This window comes from Rissa tridactyla, chromosome 1, assembly GCF_028500815.1.
Source record: "Rissa tridactyla isolate bRisTri1 chromosome 1, bRisTri1.patW.cur.20221130, whole genome shotgun sequence".
NCBI lineage: Eukaryota > Metazoa > Chordata > Aves > Charadriiformes > Laridae > Rissa > Rissa tridactyla.
This window is the reverse complement of record NC_071466.1, coordinates 130,762,045-130,783,644: the sequence shown is the minus strand read 5'-3', so window position 1 is coordinate 130,783,644 and position 21,600 is coordinate 130,762,045. Positions and strand designations below refer to the sequence as shown.

General features: G+C 48.0%; 1 protein-coding gene across 1 annotated transcript in view; it reads right to left on the bottom strand.

Moving 5' to 3' along the window:
* Positions 1-10,366: 10,366 nt before the first annotated feature.
* CFAP91 (cilia and flagella associated protein 91) overlaps positions 10,367-21,600 on the bottom strand; it is a 34,415-nt gene continuing 23,181 nt past the window's right edge. The window contains exons 14-18 of the mRNA XM_054188055.1: positions 19,175-19,396; positions 17,742-17,890; positions 14,195-14,286; positions 10,673-10,990; positions 10,367-10,592 (exon numbers count right to left, since the gene is read on the bottom strand). Of these exons, the coding sequence (XP_054044030.1) occupies positions 10,692-10,990; positions 14,195-14,286; positions 17,742-17,890; positions 19,175-19,396 (762 nt within the window). The 3' untranslated portion in view covers positions 10,367-10,592; positions 10,673-10,691. The remainder of the gene's footprint in view (positions 10,593-10,672; positions 10,991-14,194; positions 14,287-17,741; positions 17,891-19,174; positions 19,397-21,600) is intronic.

Below are 21,600 nucleotides of genomic sequence, written 5' to 3'. Positions count from 1 at the left end.
CTTGCCCTAGCAGCTCATTTAGACTTTGCTCGTCTCTTTTCCCCCCCACACGCCACCACCGCCATCCTGTCCCCAGAAATCATCAGGGCGGCAGCGCCTTCGGCCTTTCCACCCTCCCTGCGGCCGCGCCGGGGGCAGCGGCCTGGTCTGGCGGGGCGGAAAGGACCCCCCCAGGGGAGGGAACCCCCCTCACCCACCCCGGCCCCGCAGGGATGCTGCGCTCAGAGCCAGTTCGGCCGCGGTAGGAGCCGGGGCGTCGCTGTAGGAGATGGCGGCGGTTTCTTCTGCTGGGGGGGACTTTCTGTTCCCTTTTCTTCTCCCTGTTTTTTTTCCCCCCACGCCCCTCCCCAAAGTCACTTTTGTTTTCTTGAGATAAGTTTAACATGACTCTTGATTTCTTGTGCCCAGCACGAAGGCCTTGTTTCTAAAACTAGTTTGCTTGTGTTTTACTACCTTGTTAGTATTCCACATACGATTGTCTTGAATGGGAAAACACTTAACTCTTTACCAAACCAAAGGTTGCTGTTTTATTTCGAAGCATCTCGTGTTCATTCCAGTGAAGCAGAGGCTGCACTTTCTTTCTGGTGACACGAAGGTCAGTGATGCCGAGCTGTTGGCGACAGTCTGCTCAGAGCTGTCCCTCTCTTCTTTTACTCTCTTTCGGGCTTGTTTTTGACCCGGTCCGGTCCTGATGTGTCCTTTGCGTCAGCCCTGCCGTGGCGCGGGTCTGTGAGCCGGACTCGATTGCAGTCCGCCTCCCCCCATGGACGCCCCATCCAGACGCTGGTGTTCTTTAATAGTAAATTTATCTATCTTGATAGGGGAAACTAAAAAAAAAAAGAAGACCTGCAAAAGACAATTGGCTGGTAGAAGATCCCCCAACACTTTGTCCCCTTATTTGGAAGCCAAGCTTTACCTAAAGTAACGGCAGGTGCCTGCGACTCGCGACTTAAAATTTCCACCCCCGCCCCCCCGGCCCTGGTTTTCAGCACTCAGAAAAGTAGAAGTGCAGCAGCCTGTCAGACTCGTTCTCCTGTACTAGGAACCTCAGCCGCCGCAGAGGAAAAGGAGAAAAAAAAAATAAAAAACAAAGCCGATGAGGAAAAAAGCACAGTAGGGTATTCGGTCCGGGCTCTGCCCACGGGAGAGGGACTGCCAGCGGGTACCCCTGGGGTGGCAGCTGATTTCCACGGGGCTCTCAGCCGGTTCTGGTCGTAGTTGGCTTCGTTTTGCAACACTGCAATAACGGCAAAACGACAGGAAAGGAAAACAGTACCTAAGGGGTTAGCTCGAGAAAAGTAGCTTCCTTGTGTTGGTCTTTCTCGATTTATTTTTAATATATATATATATAAAATATATTTATATATATATAATTTGCTTGCCTGTAAAATTTGCGTTCATTAATGTGTTGCTGATGGATCACTTGGGCCTGTACACACCAATTAGCGTGACCACTTCCATCTTAAAAACAGAAATCTAAAAGTATATATATATATTAAGGACTGTGGGTTGTATACAAACTATTGCATACACTTGTGCAAATCTGTCTTGATTTAAAGGAAAAGCAAAACCTGTATAACATTATTACTACTTGAATGCCTCTGTGACTGATTTTTTTTTTTTTTCATTTTAAATATAAACTTTTTTTGTGGAAAGTATGCTTAATGTTTTATTATTTCCCCCGCCCCATTCCCCTTGTAAATACATTTTGTTCTGTGTGACTCGGTTCGGAAATAGTTAACTGGTACTGTAATTTGCATTAAATAAAAAGTAGGTTAGCCTGGAAATGAAATTTAAAAAATACCAAGTGTGTGGTCTTTATTTCAAAAACTTGCCCCTTTCCTTCCTCTTCCTCTCTCCCTTCTCCACCCCTCGTCCCTCGCCCTCACGCCTCTTTCCACTCCGCAAGAATAGGTGGACGTGAATCTTTGTAACGATAACGAAAAGAAAAAAAACACAAGAAATAAGCATGTTTTCTTAAATGAGCTGTGTTATTCCATGCTATTTTTCAAGAGCTGCCAGCTTGTCTATGATACCATTTGATTTGATGGAGAGAGGAACTCTGGGACATAAATATTTCAAATTAAAACCAACTGATCTTCCGTTACCGTCCACCTATAGAGACGAACTTAAGAACCTGTGTAAACTGCTGGCTTTGAATCCTGCACTCATGGTTGTTTGGGTTTGGTTTTTTTTTTTTTTGATCATTTGATCCCATTAGTAATGTTATTTGGTGGTGATCTGTAAAGTTTGTCGAGACCGCGTCCAGTGGACCGTTCCTCCAGCAAATCAGCACGTAGCTATCTCTGAGTTGGTTTCCGGTACTGGATAATGTATGTATTAAACATGACATGTCTATTAGCGCAAAAGAAAAAAGAAAAAAAAAAATTAATGAAATCCTTTTTTGGGCTGGCTGACCTGGCCGAATCCATTCTGTCGCTATCCTAAAGGCTAGATGCGAGGTCATGTGACTGCTGCTTCAATAAAAACAAATTTATATTGCAAAGAGGCTCCTCTTGGTTTGTTCATCCCCCTGAAACCTCCTCTGCTGGGCTCTGGGCTGCGGCTTCCGCTCCGGAGCTGCTCCGGGAGAGGTGGGAGCGGGGCGGGAAGCGGGGTCCCAGCCATGCCCAGCACCTGGGCGCGCTGCCGGGGCGTGGGGACAGTCACCGGGGAGAGGCCTTGGTTTAGTAGAAAGGCCGCCTGTGCCCAAAGTCAGCCGGGACTGGAGAAGAGGCTGCCGGTACCAAACTGCCGGCCAGTGTGTTAAAGGACCGGGTGGGTGAAGCCTGGGGCTCCCCATGGAGCAAGGTGTCCCCTGCTCCCTGGAGGGGGCAGCCAGCGGCGACAGGAGGGTTGATGCTGTCGGTGGCTCCACACGGTAAGTGATGCATTAGGCTCCCTCCGACGCCACCTCTGCCGGCTGCTTCGTGCTGGCTCCCCCGGACTGAGCCTTTTTGGGGGCTGTTCTTGCCCTCCCTAGGGGCTGAAGCCCCCCCAAAGTGGGTGCTGCCCCACTCATGGCCGGGGGAAAAGGGTCCTGTTTTGTTCAGCCTCTGCCGCTCTGGCAGGAGCTGGGATACAAGGGCAACAGGGCCAGGCAGCTGGCTACAGCCTGCCCCCCCCAGAAGCGACGCAGGTGACTGACCGGCTGCTGTCCCTGCACTTAACGTCGGTCCCACAACGTCACCGGGATTTGGGCTGCGTTGAACTCGAGTGCCCAGACCAGGGCTGCTCTGCTCCACCAGCCCGGCCCAGCAATCGCGGGTGGCCAGTTCCATCTGCAAAGGCGTCGCTGCCTGAGCTACAGCACCTGGCTAGGTGAGTTCATTTGATTTCAAGTTTGCCACTGATGGGGAGTTCATCACAATCCTCGGTAATTTGGGGTGGCGGTTAATTATCCTCGGGCACTTTTCTTTTCTAGACACACACGCCCTGAGGCCTCCTCTCTTCTCCACTTCTCTCACTGCCAACGCGAGCTGCGGGCTCCGTTTCTGCGCTGTCTTTGCACGGGAACCCTCTGCTCCAGCCTCAGGTTTCTCTTCTGAACGTCAGAGCCCCTTGACCGGGAAGCTTGACTGGAAGGGGATCTCAGCTCCTTCCCGTTTTTCTAATCTTCCCATTCGTTTCTCCTCTACAATTGTTTTTAACACCCTCCTTAAGTAGGGGGTACCAAAACCAGCCAGAGATTTCCTCCCCAGCGTCAAATACAGGCGCTAGGGAGCATCTTGCCGCTGGTGCCTCTCTCTCCTTACCTGAGGATTGCCTTTGCCCTTCTGGCTGCAGTTGTCCAGTTTATCCATCACTCCCTCCCATTGTAACCCCTGCAAATGTTATCAATGAGACGCTTATAGTTTCATCCCAGCCACCATTTAAAAAGAAATAATGAAACACCTTAGCACCACCAGCCAGTCCCCGCACAGCCTTCCAGGGCACAGCCGTTCTGTCACTGTTCCCCATGTGAAAATACCTTTCAAGACCTATCTGTAAACCAGGTTCGAATCCGCTTAGTTGTTGGTCACCGATGCCTTTGAATGATTTAAAATGCTAATCCAAATGCAAAACAATGCGGTACAGAAGTCCGCTCCACTGAGGTGCTCTGTCTTTATCGACCAAACTTCCAGCCATCTGGGTTGGAACTAAAAGTCGGTGTCAAGGCTGTTGGCACCGTTTGTTGTCTGGAAGGGCTTTTGGGCGGCTGGTGGTAAGGTCCAAGTCGTTTTCTGTGGGAGAAGAACAAGAGCCACAAGGAGGAGGGAAGCAGGCTGCAGAATGTGGAGGGGAGAGGGGGAGCGCCGAGGTTTGCGTCTGAAGCGCTGAGTCCAGTTGCTTGGAGACCGCAAGCCCAGCAGATGGTGCACAACCTCATTAGCCAGTCCTGAACCTCCCTTGGCTCCAGGAAGGGCTTGGCTGGGTCCTCGTCCTGTCTCCCCCCTGCTAGCCTTGGGGGTGCCGTTCCTGGCGAGGGCAGGGCTGCTCCATCTTTGGTGGCTTTGCTAAACCAGATGTGCCCAAAGGCTGCAGGGTCAGACCCGAGCTGCTGCCAAAGCCGAGCCCTGGTGGGAAAGGAAGGTGTGTGGGCAGCAAGAGTGGACAGGGCACGGCAGGAAACCCAGGCTCACATCTTGGCATGAAGGTCATGCAATTGCTGAGGCTTTGGAGCAGAGACCCGTCCCCCAAACAAACTCTTGCTGGTGCTCATGGCAGGAGACGTTGCAGGTGACAGTGTCAGGGCTGTAAGGGACAGCTGGGCTTTCACAGCAAACACCTGCCTTTGGTGGATGCAGGAATGCAGTCCTGTGTCTTGTTGCACACCCAGCTAAATCCTGGTGCCCTGGCACAGGTGTTTTCTCCTTGGTGTATCCTACTGCCCCCTGAGAGTCTGCATGCAGCCAGGTGGGCCTCCCTCGCAGTCACTGGAGTTAATTAAAGCCTTCTCTTTAGGGGATTCCCTGCTCTCTGTGTCACATAGCTCTGCTTGCGCTCTCCAGAGGCAAGGCCGGGTCCCTCCAGGACACTATAAGTGGGGGTGGTGAGACACTGTAAGAGGTTGCCCAGGGAAGCTGTGGCTGCCCCATCCCTGGAGGTGTTCAAGGCCAGGCTGGATGGGGCTTTGAGCAGCTTGGTCTAGTGGGAGGGGTCCCTGCCCATGGTTGGAACGAGGTGATCTTTAAGGTCCCTTCCAACCCAAACCATTCTGTGATTCCATGAATGAACAGCTTCTTCCCTTGTGGAGGCTTGCAAGCGGCTGCAGTGGAGCATTTGTGACTGGTGAGCCGCAGCAGGGCAGCCTGCCCGAGCCCAGGCAGGGGCAGGTAGGGGTAGGGGGCAGAGGTAGGGGCAGATACGTGGATGTGGTGGGAATGACACGTGAGCTTGAGAGGAAGCAAGAGGTATTCATCCTCCTCTCACCAGCCCGTCAGCTACCCCGCTCTTGCTCTCTACAACTACCTGAAAGGAGGCTGTAGCAAGGTGGGGGTCAGTCTCTTCTCCCAAGTAACAGGCGACAGGACAAGAGGAAATGGCCTCGAGTTGCACCAGGGGAGGTTTAGACTGGATATTAGGGAAAGTTTCTTCACTGAAAGGGTTGTCAAGCACTGGAACAGGCTGCCCAGGAAAGTGGTTGAGGCACCATCCCTGGAGGTGTTTAGAAGATGTGTAGATGTGCTGCTTAGGGACATGGTTTAGTGGTGAACTTGGCAGTCTTAGGTTAATGGCTGGACTCGAAGATCTTAAAAGTCCTTTCCAACCTAAACGATTCTATGATTCTATGTTTCCTACAGCATAAGAGCAGGCGTGTCCTCCTCCTCCCTTCAGCAGCTCATTCCTGTAACCAAATCCTTTGCCAGGCAAGAGTGCTCAGGAGGCGGATGGTGATGGCTGGGAAAACCCGGATTATTTGAGGGTGTTTTTGCTCAAGGAGATCATTGATGTTGTTTGGGACACTGCCATTTGTTATCAGTCTTGGGAAATGAAGGGGACTACCCAGCCGGGGGTTCTTTGGACTATCTGTTACACCTCATTCTTCTGTCAGGATTTTTGTTTCATGGCACCAGGCCTGGGAATGGGTTGGTCAATGGAAGCTGGTTCTGCTGGAGACAACAAATCTGGGGCCTGCACGGCAATAAAAAATGGTTCACATTTGGCTGGAGGCAGAAAAATTACATGGCAGGTGGAGAAAGGCTTCAGTAGGGAAGAAAGCGACATGGCGTTTGCAAGAGGCTTTGAAGGGCAGGGCTGCCTTTACTGGTGCAGCAGGAAACAAAGGGGAGATTCGCTCTGAGGATCAATCCTGCAGCAACTCCGAGGAGAGAGGAGCCAGTGCAGCGTTCCAGTCTCCATAGCACTGGTGGGAGCGGCTGCTTTCCAGATGCCGGCGATGCAGCGTGGTGGGTGAGAAGACGCTGGCCGAGAAGGGTATTTAGGAGAAGGTTTGGCGCGCGCTCTCAGTTTAGGGGCTACGTAAAAGCACTGGTTAAATGTCTCGGGCTTCTTGCTGCATCTGTATTCAGAGCACTGGCGTTGCTCACGCTCAGCGCTGACGTTGTCACCAGGAGCAACAGCATCGGGTCCTTGCTGCGCAGCTGCAATTAGCTCACCGCAATTTGCATTGCAGGTAGCACCGCACGCTTCCAGCCGCTACCCTGAGGAAGAGGATGAGCATCCCCGCGTCCAGCACTGACTGAGAAGCTCCAGGATGGGCAGGGAGTGCAGGTTACTATGAAAGCTCCCCGGTGGGGGAATTAGATGTGATAAATCTCAGAGGGCTGGGCATGGGCCAGGCCGTGCAACAGCTCCAACCAGCCGTGGACTAGCGGCCAGCCGCGATGGTGAGTGTTTGCAAGGGCAGTCACAGCTGTCAGGTCTGTTGGGGATGGATACAGGTGAGCAGCCCAGGAAGGAAACAGGACGAGGACATCCCTTCCGAGTGCTACGTGAAGGATTGGGCTTTCGCACGTGGGAACAGGCCAGGAGAAGTGGCCTGGACTCCAGCCACGGGAGGTGGAGGAAGAGGTGCGTGGGGTTGACACAGGGTGTGGGAGAAAAGGGAGAACAAGAGGGAAAGAACGATAGGATCGGAGCAGAAAGCCGGAGCTGCTTCTCCTCCCCGGGTGTCAGCGTACACCCTTCCCATCGGCCCGCTGGGACTTTCTCTCTTGTCGTCTGTTGAGACGCTTTCCCTGCCAGTCCTGCTCCCGGCAGTGGCTGGGTGAGAGGTGGGGGCCTCGGTCTTGAGGGGATCCGAGCAAATTGAATTCACTACTCCAGGTGTACATGTTACGTCGTGGGGAGCTGGCAGCTTTGGCAGCTGTTCAGAACAATTCCTGCCTCTCTGGTGGGGTGGAGGGAACGGGTATGGAACAACAGCTCCTCTTCCAAGCCCAGGAGGACTCTGGAGGGCACTGAGGTGACAATGGATGTTGAGAAGATACCGACGCACCAGTCAGAAAAAAGGCAGGACAAGCTGCATGGACAGGATTTTGGTGGAAGCAGGCAGGGAGGAGGCGAAGTTAGTGTCAGCGCAACTGGACCTTGTTAAAAGCCTTTGGCATGTGAGGACCGTACCTGTAGGGTTTCCCCCACCGCCCCCCCGGCGAAGTTGCGTGAGGGCTGAATGGAGCCCAACAAAGTAGCAGGCGGATCCTGGGCACTTGGGAGACCAGGAGCAGAGAGAACAGCAGCGCTCGGAAAGTGGCAGGAACTCTTTGAAGGGCACCACAGCCGGGTCTGCAGCAGCAACTTTAGCCATGGTCACGTTGCTTTTAATTAAGGGAGGCAGGAGAGATGGGAGAGCACGGGTTTGTTGTGTTTTTATGACGACAAAAATGCAGATATAGTACGTGTCCAGGGAAAAAGGTGCGTTGGCTTCCAGTTGCCCTTTTTGCTGGTCTGAACCGCAATTATGGCGATAGGACTTCCTCCTTCCACGCTGCAAGAGCCGTATCGGCAGGGAAGACCTGGGACAATTTGCATTCATTCATTTACTGCAAAGAGATGGATTTTTTTTTTTTACCATTCTCCCAGCGCAGTGACCCCAGAGGCTCGTTCGGTTCAGCCAGACTCCCGCACCTGCCAGGATGCAGAAGCGGCACAGCCAGGCTCCCTCCCAGCGGGCAGCTGCTGAAAGAAAAGCAGGACAAGCAGCATTTCCCCAGTGTTCCCGCTGTATTGGTGCAGCCCCGGAGGCATCTGCTGTGTCTGTTTCGGGTAGGGGCTCCTCCCCAGGGTTGTTCTGGCTCCTGCTAGGAGAGGGAATGGTGCATTCTTGTGCTCTTGATTTACGATCCCACTTCCCTCTCGCTGCGCTCGTTTTCTTTCTCAAAGCGCATTCTGCAAAGCTTGGGAAAAAAAAAAAAACCCAAACCAACCTCCGCAGATGACAATTGAAAGCAGTTTCTGGAGCAGAATTTCCTGCAGAAATCCTGCCGTGGCCTTCAGTTTACATGCTAGGCAATGTCATGTGGAAAAGACGGCTTTACCCTGACAGCGTCCCTTAAATCAAAACAGAAGCCGAGACATTTATAGCTCAGCCTTTGCACAGCACCTGGAGTCCCCTGCCCCCTCGCTGTCGTGCAGAGGGCCGTATCCCTGCAGAAGACCAGAGCGCTGCAACCTACGTCCATTCCCACACCTGTTGGGATACTTCTGATCTTTTTAAAACCACGTCAAATTGTACAACGAGCTGCACGGAGAATGTTTATTTTGAGACGCCAGCTCAGAAATACAGAAAATGCCTCAATGGCTCAGTCTTCCTGTTCTACTGTTCTGCTGCATCGAGTTTCCCATGTTTCTCTTATTACATTGGATCTTGTGATTCATGTTATCCCCCCTCTTTCAACCAGGCTAATTTTGTCCAAGGTGGCCTGAGGCAAAAGAGCCGATCCCTGCACAGCTTTTCCTCCCACACTGTGCGGAGTGTTTCTTTCTATGTTTTTGCATTTGCTACCTTCCCGTTCAGTGACTAGCTATGTACGCTGTGAGAATTTTCCCAAATCCCCAAACCCTAACGGGATCCTTCCCCCGGAGTCCTACCCAAAACTCATCACCCATCTCTGGCTCCTGACAGATTTTGCAGTACTTACAGAGGATGCCTGACCCCGCCAGTCACCTGGTGCCCCTGGTTCAGTGACCTGGAGACCAGCAGTGGTTTCTTGGTGCAGCTCTCAGTTCCCTTTCTCTGGTTCTTAATTTACAGCTCAGTGGAATATCAGGGTATTCAGACTTTTTTCCCCCTCTCTCTCTCCCTCCCTGCCATTCTCCCCCCCCTCCCCCCCCCCCCCGCCCCAGCCCAATCTACAAAACAGAAACCTGACGCAAAATTTTTCCAGGAATGAGCTAATGAGCCTGAATTTTTGACCAGCTGCTGGTTTGTGTTTTGAAGGAGCAGCGCTATGTTCAGGATTAGTTAGCCGGACCACACCTGAGGCTTTACAGACCCAGCCCAAAGAACGGACCATCCGTTACGGAGAAACGATGGAAGAACACAGAGATCGGCCCGTTATCACGTTAGCACTGAGAGCTAATACTGCTATTTGTTGCGTAAGTTGTAGCCATCAATGAGTAAGCATTTTGGGTGTGGTGTTGCGGCTGTGCCTGCTTCTCCAAAAGCTGGTGCGTTTGAGGTGGGTATCGATGTAAATGTACCTTTCAGATGTTAAACCCACAGACATCAGGAATTTTGACAGGTGGGAGCTGGAGAGCTGAGCATGTCCCTGACAGCTCTCTGATCAGATGCACTGCGCCTGTCTGCAGCCTGCTGATTTCTGACATCCTGAGCTGGAGCACCCCCGTGCTTGCAAACAAGGCAAAGCCAGCATCCTTTCTGCACAGCCCCATGGAGCTGGAAAGCCAGTGACTAACACTGTTCTAAGAAAAGTAAGATTCTTTCCAGAATTGTTCTCCTTTGGGATGCTAAAAAGCAAGAAGAGGTCAGCCCAGAGTGCAACATTTCTGGAAAAGCTGTAAGTGTTGCCTAATAGGTTCTTTGCACAAGCTACATCAGCCCCCGCCATGTCATTCTGCTATCACCTAGCTTTAGTTATTAGTGCCAGACACTGCCTGGTTGGCAGGAATCACTCTGCTGAGGTCAAGGGCGCCTTTTCTTTATGCAAGGACTGATTATGTGAAAAGATGATGCAAGATCTGACCATTTTCGTTCAACATCAACGCTTTATTAATAGCAGTGCTAATGCAGGGAGCCACTCTGCTTTATTCCACTAAGGAAATCAGTGGGACATGCTTGAGAAAAGACTGTGTATGGTCTTGACTCAAAATTTCTCTCTGCTGGAGCATTTTTTCATTTAATGTTATTGATGCAAAGAAATACCATCAAAAGCCCAGGTGCAGATCTTTATTGGTCTGTGCCAGGAAAACAAACAAGGAATGCTAACACTGCTTTCTCACTCAAGCTTCTCAATAATTGGAAGAGGAAGCTTAGCTAATAAGGTCCAAGCGTAGTTGGGGAGGAGGGGGAGGGGGCTGAACTGGGCTGCCACACCAAAATGTATACAGAGTGGTTCCAGGACAGCATTGCTGGCAGGCAGGAGGAGGGACAGCCCAAGGGAGAGAGAGCATTTTCCATTCTGAGTGCCCTGAAAAAAGTAAATACAATGTGCTTCCCGCTCCTTCACCATGCTCCAAGCTCAAATCGCAGAGGGGAAGGGAAACTCACCTGGATCATCTTCTGTCTTTTAGGAGGCTGTGGGATCCTCATCTGATCCATCAGAAGGGTTCACTGCTGGCCCTCCTGGGCTTTCTTCACCCAGTTTAGCTAGTTCGTGTGCAACTGGGGCAGAGCAAGTGCTGTCAGCTGCGCTTGGTCCAGCAGCTGTCCCACTCAAAGCAGCGCTGGCTGCTCCAGCAGGAGGATCTCCCATTATCTTGCTGGCAGATGTCTCCCCATGTAGTGCCAGATCAGCCATTACCCTCTCTGTGCCCCTGTGGATGATCTGATGAGCAGCAAAGATGTGTCTTCTTTGGGACTGCCTCACTGTACATAAAAAGAGGTAAAGCTTTTACTGGGAAACGTGCAGGAAAGTGTTCTCCATAGGAGAGAAGGGAGGGATAGCTTTCAGTCTTCCTGCAGCTGTGGAAAAGCCTATCTCAGGGAAAAAAAAAATCACGCCCTTCTAACTTTGGCTGAAAGCATTCTACTGCCACCTAATAGCAGCAACCAATTTTGCATTTCACTTTGAAGACTAACCCCCACAGTGGAAAGCACAGGCAAAGTGTTTTCCTTTCTAGCTTAGGCTATAACCGCCCAGGATATGTTATCAGGCTTTAAAATAACTTCAGTGTCTGTTAATTGCAGCAGGCCTCTGGAAGACCTGAGCTAGAATCTGTCCTCTCCTCTCTTAGGATTTTGCCTGCACTGAGAAACTCTTACTGAGGTCAAAGTAAGATTTGGAGACAGTATAGACACATTAAGTCACCTACCTTATCATCTCCTTTTTGCTGCTGCAGGATTGTTCTTTACTGTGTTTCACAGTTTTCATCCAATCTCATTTGTATATATTTCCAGCCCACCTCTTGCAAAATAATTACCCAAGCCAAAGCATTTACCCTACCATTCTCTTCATTGCTCTTCACTATTCTTTGTTCCCTCTTTTCTCTCTCTCAACTTAACATGCTGATAAACAATCATGGGGATTGAAACACTGCGTGCTTGTAAGGAGGGTATGGGGAATGCTGCAGGAACGAGCTGTGGCTTTCATCATGTCACTTCCCTGCAAAAGTCCGAGACTCCGTGTTGCTTTGGTCTGGTTATGTTGTAAGGCTGAGCTGTATTTTCACTGTGAATCTGAACCACGGGTGTCTTGCATGCTGTCATACATTTCTGCATACTGTCACCGACTCAGTTGCCCAACGTCACTAACCCATCCTGTTTATGTTTATCCATCTCCCAGGTCCACTTTGTTTGACAACGAATGCAACTGGATCTCACCTTTTGAAAAGCTGACCTTCACCAGGCAGCTCTCCATTCCCAGGAGAGCTTTCTCTATCCAAAGCATTTTGGCTTCAATTGCGTATGCATGAACTGCAGCAACTATACTGGGAATACTCTCCTGGTACTGCTGCAGTCCATTCCTCCACCCACAGTGAATTCCATCTAAAAGAAAGCGGGCTTAACTTGGTGAGTGATTGTCTTTTTAAAAGCAAGGGTTTTTTTCATATCAGCACATTGATTTCTACTTCCAATGAGGGAGGGTTCAGAGGAGTTTCAGGATGAGCCAGTATTGGATAAGCCCTGCTTTTATATAGGAATGTGGCAAAAAGAGGAGAAAAAAAATAAGAATTTCTTCTCAAAAAGACTTCGTAATGGCAAAATAGAGATGTTTAAGGGGAAGCTAAAGCGTAGACAGACTGAACTTGCAGGCCCTCAAATCATTGTTCTACAAATGGATTTGCTCCTCCGGCAGGCCAGACAACTGTGCTCTCAGATCACCTCCTGCTAGTTTCAAGGAAGGTGTACGCTCAAGCATGTGCCAGATTGCTAAAACATATGTGCTATAACACGATGAATAAGCTGGCTCACTATAAAGAAAGCTTTAAAGGCTGCCACAGAAGTGCAATACACTGATGCGCTCGAGATCTAATGCCACATTCTGATACTATTTCCTTTGGATTTACGTGGAATAGTTACTGATTCTGTTTCCCTGAAGGTAGCACTCTGAAGAAGGTTTACTGCAGGGTGTGTTCATCAGAGCGTACATTTGGTAGAATTTAGCTAACTAACTCTTAACTGTATGGAGTCCCCTCCACCCCATGCAGCAATAGCAGAAGAGAGCGTGAGCCATGTCTCTTCCTGACATCCGATGTCTCCTGTCGCTAGAATATTGTGGCAAATTTCACCTGATCATGTTTGAAGGAGCTCTTGTACTTTATCACCTACAGCTCTAGCTCTTCCGCCAGCATACACTTCAGTTTTTGTCTGGGTCTATCTCTGCTTTCCAGGCAAGCCCACTGTAGCTATTCACAGATTTTGAAGATTTTTTTTCCCCTCTGTTGCTTGGGAGTGCTTTGTTCAGTAGCTGCTGTTGCATTTAAGCCCAGTACATATTTTCTTCCTTCACAGTACCTCTGTATGTCCAGAATCCTAAGCCATCTCCAGGTCTTCTCTCTCTGTTCTCGTTTCTGAGACAGGCTAACCTGTGTGTGTTAGTGCCCGAGCTGCAGGCTTCATTGACTAAAATTACATCACCTGCTTTGGTAGGCTTGCAGAAGCAGGGCTAAGGAGAGGGGAGCTGATTTGAGATAGATTATGCAGAATTGCCAGCTGCTGAATAGATACTGTTGTTGTGACAAATACATGAATTAGGAAGCAAAAGGTTCGCACAATTCAGAGGCCACAAAATGTGTTTGCAGGGTTTGTGTTGTCATTCACAAAGCAACAAAAAAAAGCAATGAAGTAAGTGCCTTTGTTCTCAAGTCAGAGAATTACGCTGCGGCAAGGACCACTTCAGACTCTATTGTGATAAAATTGCTTTTCGTAGGTTATATCCACTTTCTGTGGGTGACTGGTTTAGTCACGGTCTTCTGGGTGTGCTGGTCAGTGGAAACATCCCCATTAAGAATAGCCATTTATTCATGATACTCAATGTAACACACAGGTTTCCAGGGCCTTCCCCTCTGTATTTTGACAGATACTATTCCATTTTGGCTAAAGAGAAGCATCCTTTACAACTACAAGATTATCTACTTAAAACATGATGCCACTACAGCCAACACTAAAACCTTATTTTTGCTTCTAGCTCTCAACCAATTGGGTGGGAGAAAGCACAGAAAAGCATATAATCTTTCTTCCGCATATGGCATATATTTAACTAATCTGCCTGTTAAAGACTTCTGCAGTTTTTAGAAATTGCCATATAATAGACAATTCACAGTCATGTTACTTAAAGACTTTCCCCAGTTTGTTTTTGAAGGTGCAATGGGCTGATTCTTTTCATGTAGTTTTATTGTTGCAGATACACCAAATTTACACCAGGTCTGCATTCAGGCCACCATTTTAAAAGACTAAAGCTCATGAGAAATTGGTGGAAAAGGGTCAGAGCACTTAACTTTCTACCTGCAGAGTGCAAAAGAGGAATCTCAGAGAACTGAGACAACTCTTGGCACTGCATCTTTCCTTTCAGTGAGCTAGAGTGAGGAGGCTGAACCAGTTCACGAAGAGAATAGTTACTGGACTCCTTACCTTTTTCTCTCATAGCCATTTTCTCAGCTTCTGGAATCAGGAAACTATAAACCAGCTCTGCCACAATCTCTTCTGACTGTAGGCGAGTTCGACTACATAACAGATGCAGAGTGGTATTAGTATTTTAATTTTCTTTCCATATCATAGAATCATAGAATCATAGAATTGTTTGGGTTGGAAGGGACCTTAAAGATCATCTAGTTCCAACCCCCCTGCCATGGGCAGGGACACCTCCGGCTAGATCAGGTTGCTCAAAGCCCCATCCAGCCTGGCCTTGAACGATTCCAGGGATGGGGCTTCCACCACCTCTCTGGGCAACCTGTTCTAGTGTCTCACCACCCTCATGGTGAAGAACTTCTTCCTAATGTCTGGTCTGAATCGTCCCATCTCTAGTTTTAATCCATTCTTTCTAGTCCTACCATTACCCGATATCCTAAAAAGTCCCTCACCAGCTTTCTTGTAGGCCCCCTTAAGATACTGGTAGGCCACTATAAGGTCTCCTTGGAGCCTTCTTTTCTCCTGACTGAACAAGTCCAACTCTCAGTCTGTCCTGATAGGAGAGGTGCTCCAGCCCTCTGATCATCCTCGTGGCCCTTCTCTGGACACGTTCCAGCACGTCCATATCTTTCTTGTAGTAGGGGCTCCAGAATTGGATGTAGTACTCCAGGTGGGGTCTCACGAGAGTGGAGTAGAGGGAGAGAATCACCTCCCTGGACCTGCTGGACATGCTTCTCCTGATGCAGCCCAGGATACGAGTGGCTTTCTGGGCTGCTAGTGCACACTGACGGCTCACGTTGAGCCTCTTGTCCACCAGCACCCCCAAGTCCTTTTCTTCAGGGCTGCTCTCAAGCCAATCACTGCCCAGCGTATATCGGTGCTTGGGATTGCCCCAACCCAGATGGAGGACCTTGCACTTGGTCTTGTTCAACTTCATGAGGCTGGCATGGGCCCACCTCTCCAGCCTGTCAAGGTCCCTTTGGATGGCATCCCTTGTCTCCAGCGTGTCAGCCGTCCCACACAGCTTGGTGTTGTCGGCAAACTTGCTGAGGGTGCACTCAATGCCACTGTCCATGTTGCTGATGAAGATGTTAAACAAGATCGGTCCCAGTACTGATCCATGAGGGACTCCACTTGTCACTGGCCTCCACTTGGACATGGACCCATTGACAGCCACTCTTTGGGTGTGGCCGTCAAGCCAGTTCTTTATCCACTGAATTGTCAGTCCATCAAAGCCGCATTTTATCAGCTTGAGACCAGGATGTCATGCGGGACAGTGTCAAAGGCTTTGCTCAGGTCCAGGTAAATGATGTCAGTTGCTCTCCCCTTGTCTATTGATGTTGTGACCTTCTCATAGAAGGCCACCAGGTTTGTCAGGCACAATTTGCCGTTGGTGAAGCCGTGTTGATTGTACCCAATCACCTCTTCGTTATTCTTCTGCCTCAGCAGTGCCTCCAGGAGGATCTGCTCTATAATCTTACCAGGCACAGAGGTGAGACTGACTGGCCTGTAGTTCCCTGGTTCCTCCTTCTTTCCCTTTTAGAAAATGGGGATTATGTTTCCCCTTTCCAGCCAGTGGGGACTTCACCAGACTGCCATGACTTTTGGAATATAATAGACAGCGGTTTAGCAACCTCATCTGCCAGTTCCTTCAGTACCCGTGGGTGTACCCCATCAGGTCCCATGGACTTGTTCACTTTCAGGTTCATCAGATGGTCACAAACCTGGTCTTCACTTACGATGGGCAGTTCTGTCCAACCCCTGCCATTGTCTTCTGTGACTCTGGGAGTGTGGCTGGAGCCCTTGCCAGTGAAGACTGAGGAAAAGAAGTCGTTGAGAATCTCGGCCTTCTCCATATCACTTGTCACCAGCTCCCCCGTTTCCCTTCTGAGGGGGCCCACACCCTCCCTAGTCTTCTTCTTACCATTAAGGTACCTATAGAAATTTTTGCTGTTTCCCTTGATCTCCTTGGCTAGATTTAATTCTAACTGAGCTTTAGCTTTTCTCACCAGGTCTCTTGCTGTTCGGACAGCTTCCTTATATGCCCCCCATTCTAGCTGTCCTTTCTTCCACTCCTTATAAAGTTTCTTTTTGTGTGACAGTGCGTCCAGGAGCTCCCTGTTCATCCAGGCAGGTCTCATAGCATTCTTTCCTGCCTCCCTCTTTGTCGGTATAGCTTGCTCCTGGACACGGAGAAGGTGATCCTTGAATACTGACCAGCTGTCCTGGGCCCCCCTTCCCTCTAGAGCTTTGTCCCACGGCACTTTGGCCAGCAGATCCCTGAAGTGATCAAAGTCTCCGTGCTTAAAGTCCAGGGTCATAAGCTTGGAATATATCCTCCTAGTTGCCCTGAGGATCTTAAATTCTATTGCTATCACCTCTGCAAACACAAGACTCCCTTGTAAATATTCTCACTGTTTTTAAGGGAGTGTATTGTCAAGGCAGCAATTGTCAGCTGTGTCTCTTTTTATCCTACAAACAGGTGACAGCATGACTATTCCCCTTTGCACTGTGTTGCCAATTGCCAATGTGTTCAATACTGCATTGGAAAGTAATATTTCCAGGGAGAAGATCACCCTAGACTCCTTAGCCTTGAAGGTATTTAGAAGCCCAGTTCTCACTGATGACAAACTGAGTTAGACACGCAGATGCCCCTGAAGATTTGTGTCTTTGTCAGTTTAGTCTTTGGCCCATTGCTGAGTTTGCTAAATTCTTCCCTTTTGTGACTCTGCATTTGGCTGGTCCCCATGCTCTTTTCCATGCCAGTGTTTGGTGGGTTCCCAATTGGCCCTGGGGCTGCATGCATTATCTACGCTTCATTCTCCCCAAGGATTTCAACATTCTGGTTGTATTCATCTAGTTACAAAATACACAGCTGCTGTACCATAGGAGAGTCACTGTGTCATTGGGATTTTTATGGCTCAATTCCAAAAAAAGAGCATAGAAACTGAACTGGAGGTTTGGCAGGTCCTAAAAAGTATTCACTGCTGATGCCCCAGCCAAACACAAGACTGTGGTGTTCTCAACAACTTACTCTACTCAAAGTGCCTTGTCAGGCAGCCATCAATATGACTGACCCCCATGGAAATTGGCAATTTTTTAAAGAACAGCCACCCCAGAATGAAAGGCTTCTGTATAGCTTTATCTTTTAGCATCTCTTTCAAACGGATTTTCTGTAGTAGTGTAAATAAATGAAAAGACCAGTATGAATGGGTATTGCTTTAGGCAGTTCCCAGATTCACTTAAAGTTCAGTCACAGCATCACATTGGCATGGAGAAATCTAAAAAGGGTAATTCACAGATCCCACAAGTGATTTGCAAAGGGACTCTGGCACATGCTGTATAGAAATAAGGCTCTGATGGGTTTATATGTGTGTACCAGGTAGTAACAGTGTGGTTCCCATACAGCAGTCACACTAAGGAAGTGATCATGAACAGTATTGCTCTGCCCTTCCCATGTCTTCAATCATACACGTAACCACAGATGCAGATGGTCAGGTAGGTTCTAAACTGCTGTAAACAGCCTCTAATGTGCCATTTAATAACGTACCGACTTTCCATTTCGTAAGCAATGTCATTGATTTCTACAGCCATTCTCTGAATCTCTTCCCTGGCTTGTTCTTCAGCTGTGTTCTCCATGCTACTCAGGATGATGTCTTCCAAGTAGGAGTCAATAGTGCTCTGGTGCATTTTCACCACCTGGGACAAAACACCAAGATGCTGTTCCCCTGCCTATTGCTCTACCATGAGCACGGTGGAAGCAGATTTCCAAAGAAGCATTAACAACAGATTTTCACCAGATTCTTAATTTCAGGCAGGCCAGCCTGAAATTTGATTTCAGAGGTGCTTTCTGGGAAGAATAACGTGTAAAAAATTATTTTCTAATAATTCTTTCTGAGAACTAATTGAACAGAAACAAGTGCAGGAAAGAACCAGTAGTGGAACAAAAACTTAGCCGCAGATCCAATTGTGCTACAGCAGGTTAGTTCTGTGAATGCAATGGCAGTTGCTTCCTCAGTTCTCATGGTCCCCTGAGCAACAACTGCCAAATAGTAATCATCAGTATTGACTTCAGTAAATTAATCAGCTTTTTTCATTCAAGCAAATCCCAAAGGATAAGGTTCCATCAAGCCAGTCAAAGTAACATGAATAAAACCAAGATCAAATTATTGGTTTCCTTGTAATGGTTGTAGAGCAGAGATTCTAGAAATGGGTGTTATCCTTTTGCTAGTCTGCAGGGCATAAGCTTATGGCACTTTGACCCTCCTTGCCTCCCACTCAGAGATGCAGAAAAGATAAAAGGAGAAGCTAAAATAAAAATAAACATGATGCCAGACTCTCTTGGTATTAACCTCCCACAAAGTTTGAAAATTATTGGTTTAGTCAATTAGGCTCCCACTCATTCCTTTCAACTGGGAGAAATATGCTTCATGCAGTCAGGAGCTAGGGAATAGGTATAGGACTATAGAATGGTTATGGAATATGGTAATTCAGGACTTTTGTTTCTGGATTTCAAGGTTATGTTATCCATTATCATTACTTCAAAGCAATTTTTGTACCTCTTGTTATTTGCAGTCCACTTCTAGGGGGCAAAATCTTTCCAAAACCTTGCTTAATGGCACCCTTCCTGGGAGAGCAACTAATAGTTTTGCTGGACAGACCAAGTGCTGACAAAACATTATTCCTAAAGATGATCTAGGTACATCTGTTCTCCACAGGTGTTTGTTGTGGAAATTTAGAAACCTACATCCATTCATGATATTCCTAGCAGGACTGTCTGTAGGGGTATTCAGATCATCCTTAGTTGTACAGGCATGACTCTTTTAGGAAGGAATCACCTTGTCTTCACTAGGCCTTCCCCCTCAATTTCAAAACTAGCCATCAACAAAGTCAAAGTTGAAGCACCTCCCTTCCATCTAGACCTTCCCACAAGGCGGCTATTCCTACAAACCATCCACCGTCCCACCAGTCTCCCTCTCTTGCCTGTTTGAAAATCTCATCTTCTTCCTGACGCCGTCTCTCTTCCACCTGACGCTGTCCGCTCTCCTCTGCTTCTCGCATCCGCCTCTGCCTCTCAGCCAGCATGACAAAAGCATGGATCTTCCGTTCTTCTTGCAGCCTCACTAGCTCTTTGGACAGGAAATCAAGCATGTTCGCCAGTACCCTTCCTTCTTCCTTGGCCAAATGGTTTTCCACTGATGACAGCTTTAAAAAAAAAATGCAAAGAATTATATTACAAACCCCAGGAATGTCTTTCAAAGTCCCAGGACTACCACAGGCATGTGAAACAGCTCTGCAAGATCCACTCATTCTTCTTGGTTTACATGCACTGGCCTGTATTCTGCATAATGTAATGTTCCTGTATATAGGCTCTGATGGCATAAAGAGGCTAAAAGATGGCAAAACTAGTCAGGGTGGGAATAGTCCCGATACTGTCACACTAGGACAAGCAGCCCCTATACTCGGGTGGGTGGGAGGAGATAAAGCACTAGACACGCTGTATTCCAGTTATTATGAACTGGTTTTGTGGCTGTGAGTATAACTAGAATAATTGCTGAGGCCATCTGCTTGTTACTGGGGAATGCTCCACTGCCCAGACCAAGAAAGGGGAGTATAAAAGTGATGATGAAATTACTTCAGCTGCATACTCTCCATCTTCCTGTGCTAAGCTTAGCTACACCGGAACAGAAAAATAGCATCAAAATTTGCAAATGAAGTTTCTTTCTAGCATTTGGAAAGTAACCCCTCAGTCTTCACGAGTAGGAAGCTTGAGTAAAGGTTTAGGAAACTGTGCAATTCTGAATACAGACACATTTCTGTCCTCTCCTATGGATACAAAATATTTGTTACAGTTCAAAGCCACCTCAGTGAAATGGTATGTCTTTGGCTGGCCATTCATGATGCAATCAAAGTGATTCAGCTTGCTGAGATAATACAGCAACAATGAGTCCCTACAGTTTTAGGTATTGTGTTCTTACCTAAAACTGTACAAATTACTAACTTCTAACAAATTCAAATCAACAGTAATTATATTGAGTTTGCAGAAGTGCAAACGAGACCTCAAAATTCCAGGTAATAGAAAATGAGGAAGTCAGTGACAGAGCCGAGACTAGATTCCAGGTGTCCAGTGTTACTGTGCCATTCACTCCTTGTTTGAAGCACATTATGTTTTATGGGTTGGGTATGTGTGACTGCACTTTGGAAAGGGACAAGATCTAAGGTAAGTTCATTATCTCCAGTAGGGACTAAGAAGCCACAGTCCTTGGCAGGAGGGAATGTCTGGAACTGGCTGGGATACTGTGGTGGAATAAATAGGCAATAACAGAGTAGACCTGAATGTAAAACTCAAAACGGAGCTGAAATATCCCAGACAATTAGTAATAAATCAGTTTTCTTATACTGCTGTGCCATTTGCTCATGCAGTGTTTCAAAGAAAGTGAGATTGTCAGTGTTGCACACATCCAGAGGTAATAGTGGTTAGCCCATGGGTGTTTCAGATGGAGGACAGCAGTGCAGTAACTGCACCAGCCCCCAGGGACGGATAACATCGAATTAACATGTTGCTTCCTCTTTGTTGCTCCATGTGCTGTGTCTAAAACTAGTATGAAATGGAGGGAAACAAGCAAGCAACGCTCTTGGCTTAGACTTTCGTTATATACGAGGTTGGAAATTTTCAACCACCCATCTTTGGCCATTTTATCTCGAGCTTCCGTCCTCTTTCTGCAGGAAGCATGTCTTGAAAAAATGCCTCATTTTATACTGGAAAGGTCAAAAACATGAAAAAAAATTGTGACCACCAAAACCTAAAGAACTGTGAGTCATCAGTGACTTTCTAAAATAGCCACACACATAGAAAACTCCTGCACATGCATTCCAGAATGTTTAAAGTCCACAATGTTTGAAGACCTGAGCCTTGTACTGTGTGCATTCAGAGACATAGTAAAAAAAATTGCTAGAGTAGAGGAGGTAGATACCAGCAGAGGGGGATAGTGGCTCTCCCAAAAGGAAATTCTGGGATCAGAGGTCAGCATCTTTACCATTTGCCCTCTCTCCTTCTCTCTGAATGGCATTATGGTGTCTGAACTGCTGTCTCCTTCGCTCTCACCTGGGATTCCAGAAGAGAAGGAGCATTTCAAGTTCCTAATGCCTAAGGCTTTTATATTTCTCTTAACTCCTCATTAGAAAAATTCTATATTCCTGCGTTCCACACCTGGGCTCCCTTTGTATGAGGGAGCATCTGGAAATTATAAACAGTAAAACACAGTTACTCAGTTCATTTTTTACTGAGATCTGAGGGGAAATTTTGTTGCTGCCCACCCAGCAGGAAGCAGTGGTCTGGCTTCCTCTCCACCAGGCCAGCTGGCCAGTAGATGCTGTTATCATAATCTCGAACCTGCAGAATTGCCTCA